Genomic DNA, 4,918 nt, shown 5'->3' with positions numbered 1-4,918 from the left:
AGTCTCCAGGTGCATATCAGCTCCATCAGAGTCCTCAATGGGCTGCATGTGAATTTCTGCTCCTTCTTTGGCCCTGTTTGTTGCAGGCCTCTTTCTCACAAGTTCCCTCAGTGCCAGGCAGGGCTTTGCCATTTGTGAGACACAGTTTTCCTGAAAAGCCCCCAAGAATGGTGGTGGACTGAGCTGGTCCTGTGGTGGGCACAATGGTGGCAGCCGGAGCTGACTTTTCACAGCACAGAGCAGCCTTGAGTTTGCTTCATCGAGTTCTCCCTGGGCCCCTCCTCAGCCCTGCAGCTGTCACAACCAACCTGTGTACCTGCTCAGTGGTCACTGTGGGTGAAAGCACAGCTTTATTCTACCCCACCCTTTGCACAAGCCCCACCTGCCCTGGTGTTTTAGGGAGACAGAGTCATCTGGTCAAAGCACATCTGGTCATGGAGTGAAATCAGACCAGGAGAGCAGGGAGCCAGAGCAGGAGGTGTGATGCTTTAGCATGGGGTGGTGCAAGAGAGGGCTCACAAAGCTGCTGTGGGCCATGGGCTCTCTACCCTAACTGTCCAGCCAAAGGCCACTTGTCTGTTTGTCTGTACAAGTGAGTCTGGTGAAGAATAGCAGTCAACACATTGCCACATGAGCTGTAAAGCAAGGCAGGACAGTGACAGAGCTCACAGCCTTGCAAAGGACACAGTCACTGCAGAAACACATGGACAGCAGCACAGGCAGTGTGCAGTGATGTATTTTGGGGCAGCAAATACCAAAGCTCTTCTCAAAGGTTTGCAGTCACAGCAGAAATACATGGGAACCAGCACAGATAATGTCAGTGAAGTATTTTGGGGCAGAAAATACCAAAGCTCTTCTAGAAGGTTTGCAGTATTGTTATTGTCCTTTTACAGCTAGCCCATAAATCAGATCCAAATAAGTTTATTATTGCATTTAACTCATCTCAAAGGATGATCATAATGAAATTATCTCAGCAATAGTACATTCATCAGTTCAAGGAATTTTAATGAGGATTTCTTGAGTTAAATATTAAAGAATGAACACCTGCATCTGCTACACTGGTGGCTCAAGTGATTAATTATAGAGCAAATTGCAATATAACATATATTGAAGGTTCAGTGGTCCCCAGCACTTATCACAGCTCCTATCCCTAATGAAACCTCCACTTCACACATGGCAGAGTTCTTAGAAATGCCTTTTCCAGGTTGGTATTGCTGAAAATCAGAATAAGGGAGTGAAGAACTGCAAGAGCATACTGAAATATTGAGATGAAAAAAGTTGGAAGATATCCCATCTTATTGGCACATATCAGTGCCAAGCCGGTTCCTATGTAGTTGATGCTGTAAAGGAAGATGAAGGACAGGATAGATTTGATGGCTTTGATATGGGCATCCATGCTGAGGTTTCTCATTGAGTTTGTCTGCATCCTTCGCTTGTGTCTGCAGAGAGAAAAGAGAAGGAGAAGAGCAGAAAAGATGGCTGCTGTGAATGCAGCTGTTAAGATGAGGCCAATGAAAAAATAAGTGGGAAATAAATGTTCTTCCATTCTGATACTCAGTTTCCACAAATTTGCTGAGGTTGTGGCATTGGTGTTCATGTAGATGATGTTGTAGGAAAGGATGCTCATAACCAGGGACAGAAGCACTGAAACCAAAAACAGCCATGGCACAATCCTGTCGATTTTTGCTTTCAGGTAGATGAAGAAGGTGTGCTGGAAATTTGCAATCTTTAGACAGTAAAAAACACAAAGAGAGGCAGAAACCCACATGTTTGAAGAATTACAAAATATTCGAGTGGCAGAAAACATTTGTGGTATGGGGAGAACATAGAAGCAGTGGGGATAGACTGCTGCAAAAAACATATACAGCCATGTGATGCACAAATCCCCAATTCTGAGGCATCCCAGAAGCAGCAAGATCTTCTCATTCGAGTTAAAAACCTTCTTTTTCACCCAAGAAACACAGAGCACACAAACAATGAAGCCATTTATCCACGTGCCAGCAAGTGTCTGAAGTGTGATGATGACAAAAGCCATGGCATCGTATGAGGTGGCATTAAAGTTCTCTTGAGAGGAGCAGGCTGCCATCCTCCAGGTTGTCAGCTGCTGTTTGCCAAGGGTCAGCTATGGGAGCAGGAGCTTTATAGAGCTGCTGGTGCTGCTGCTTTTGGTGCTGCTCCTATTCAGAGCAGGGCAGGTGCAGGAATGGAAATGTGCTGGGTATTGCCTTACCTGGTGCCAGTCATGAAGATTTGAATTGCAGCTCGGATGAGCTGTGTTGGGTGACACAAACAAAGCAGATGTTTTTTCTGCAGTGGAGAGTGTTTTGATTTCGTGGCTGCCCCATGTCTGATCCGTGTCAGGGTTCATCCTCTGCCTTCTCTTGTCCCTTTGTCACCTCTGATGCTCACACAGAGAGCTGTACTTAGCAAAGCACGGTCAGGGCAGCCACTGTTGTCTTTCACTGCAGAGTCCTTGAGCTGCAAAAATCATCCATGATGCCAAAACCTGGAATTCCTTTTCATTCTTTAAGGGCATGCATCTCCATGTTAGCTTTCCCTGTGGTAATGCCTTAAGTGTCAGGGAGCAGCGTTGTGGTGGGTGCAAGGCACTGAAGAAGAAGTAGAGTTTCAAATTGGAGCATAGAGCGAAAAAGGGAAACCACAATCATGATCCCTGTTCCAGGGTTCAGGACTCATTTGGTAGCAGCATAAATTATTCTGTATCAATTAAATCCATTAATGCTTGGCTGAGATGATGCTGGAGGTAGTCACTGCTCTTATGGATGGCTGTTGGCAGTAAAATACATCTGGAAGCTCAAAAGAGAAAGAAAAACATCCCACTTCTCTGAAACTAGAAATTCAAGAATAATGTGAAGCCAGTTGATGTCCAGGTGTGAGTGTGTGTAGGGCAGCCTTATGGGTGCTGGACACCATGCTGCTGACTTGCAGTGGTCATCAGAAAGAAGCAGCATTTAATGAATCAACCTCTTCTCTGCACCTCTTTTGCATTTGCCTTCATGTGTAAAGAGGGTGAAGGTTTTACAGGGTGGGTAGCAAGGGTGTAAATCTATTCCTTCTCTTGTTGTATGCCATTGAGTCCAGGAGTCCAGGCTGGATTGTGCCAGATGGTCACGAGTGGACTTCTTCCTCTGCAAGCTGTGTTGCAGGAGTTTCAATTGGCAGTTTGTCTCTCTGTAACTCCTTACTCCAGTGCTCCTCCGACAGGCAGGCAGGGAAGCACCAACTGATGGGTCCTCTTCACTGAACTGAGTTTGACTTCCCTCTAACCCTGGCTTTATGGGATGAAATACTGTGGCCATGCCAGGATGCTGATAAGGCACATGGATTAACCTTCTCTCTTTTCAGATGACACTGGGCTGATGGGATTGGGCAAGTGGATGCTTGCTAGCCGTACTGAATGTGCATCCCGTGGAGGTTGCAGCAGCTGCAGCCTCTCCAGGTGGCCATTTCTGGCCCAGCAGATGAGGAAACCTATTCTCTGTCATCTATGTGTGCCAAGACAGCTAGAGCATTGCCTTACCTTTAGCAGTGCCATCACCTATGCCCTTTGTTTTTAGTGGAACAGCAGGAATGTGATTTTGTTTTGCCTTTCTTCTGCAAGAAGAGGCAGGAAAGAGAGCACACTGTGGGTCTGACAACACTTCCTCATGCTTTTTATTAATTTTCCTTCCTCTCCCATTTTTGTGGGGCTGGATTGGAAGAGAACAGAAGGGCACTTGTGCCCACTAAAAAGGCAACCATTAAAAGAAAAGCCTTACCAAGAAAGACTTCGCTCATTCACTTTGCCTTTTGAAACAAAGATCTTCACCTGGGTCGGTCACTAGTACAGTGCACACAGAAGTTTGCCAGTCCTTCACCCTGGTCTAATAGATCTTTATTTCTGGGGTAAAAGGTGGTCTGAGAAACCTTCTGCTTCTGGAACTACATTCAAGGTTATTCTCCAAAAAGCAGCAGAGTGAAAGCTCAGCTGCTTCTTTTAGAATGAATCCATGGCCAGCAGGGTTCATGCCAGACCCAAGGTGATTCCCTGGAGAGAATCTTGAATATATCTGAATTCTGTAGACGTTTAGGAGGCTTTTGTGGTTTGCCCTCCATACCTGGCAAACGTGCGTCATCTGGGTCATAGTTTCAAAGCAAAAGCAGGAACAAAACCAGTGGGCATGAGGTGAGAAGTGCCTCTGGGCCTGAGCTGGTGAATGCAATGAGCAGTTGAGATTCTGCTCTGTTCATGATGAAACATTCTGATGTTTAAGATGATCTGCTGTGGTGGGCAGATCATGCCTAGGGCCACGTTTCATTGCTCTCACTCTTGAACAGGACAGGGCTGAAAAATAAAATGGGAAATTTCCTGATAAAGTCAGGGAGGTCACTCACCAACTGATGCCACAGGAACAGGAGACCTAACTTGGGGTGACACAGTTTAATTTATTGCCAGTTGAAAGAAAGAGTGAGATTGTGAGAAGCAAATGCAACTCTAAGAAAACGTAGCTCCAGCCTTCCACCTTCTTTGCAGGCTCAACTTCACTCCTTCATTCCCAAATCCTTTACATCCATCCACTTGCAATGGGATGGACAATGGATTTTACAGTTAGCCCATGAGTCTCTGCCACTCCTTTCTGCTCATGCTCTTCTCCTGCTGCAATGTGGTATCCTTCAGATAGGAGACAGTCCTTCAGGATAAGCCTGCTGTAGTTTGGAGTCTGCATGGGATGCAGTCCTTCACGTCCAGAGAGGTGTGAGACAGAGCAGGGGGTGTTATGGTTTTGCATGGAGTGGAGCAGATCAAGAGGTCATAAAGCTGTTGTAGGAGGTTGGCTTTCGACACCACCGCTCTTCCCCGAGGCCATTTCTCTATTCATCATTACAAGTCAGTCACCAGCTCTGGTGAATAATAGCA

General features: G+C 46.1%; 1 protein-coding gene across 1 annotated transcript; it reads right to left on the bottom strand.

The window, feature by feature from the left end:
- Positions 1 to 1,121: 1,121 nt before the first annotated feature.
- On the bottom strand, positions 1,122 to 2,086 carry LOC135177097 (taste receptor type 2 member 9-like). Its single transcript, XM_064146763.1, has one exon. It carries the CDS (start codon positions 2,084 to 2,086, stop codon positions 1,151 to 1,153), a length of 936 nt encoding a protein of 311 aa, XP_064002833.1. The 3' UTR covers positions 1,122 to 1,150.
- Positions 2,087 to 4,918: the final 2,832 nt, after the last annotated feature.

Source organism: Pogoniulus pusillus, chromosome 7 (assembly GCF_015220805.1).
Source record: "Pogoniulus pusillus isolate bPogPus1 chromosome 7, bPogPus1.pri, whole genome shotgun sequence".
NCBI lineage: Eukaryota > Metazoa > Chordata > Aves > Piciformes > Lybiidae > Pogoniulus > Pogoniulus pusillus.
This window is presented reverse-complemented; position numbering and strand designations above follow the sequence as displayed.

What these genes read in the sequence shown, in the direction of transcription:
- LOC135177097 (XM_064146763.1), bottom strand. Translation starts at nt 2,086, where the DNA reads ATGGCAGCCTGCTCCTCTCAAGAGAACTTTAATGCCACCTCATACGAT.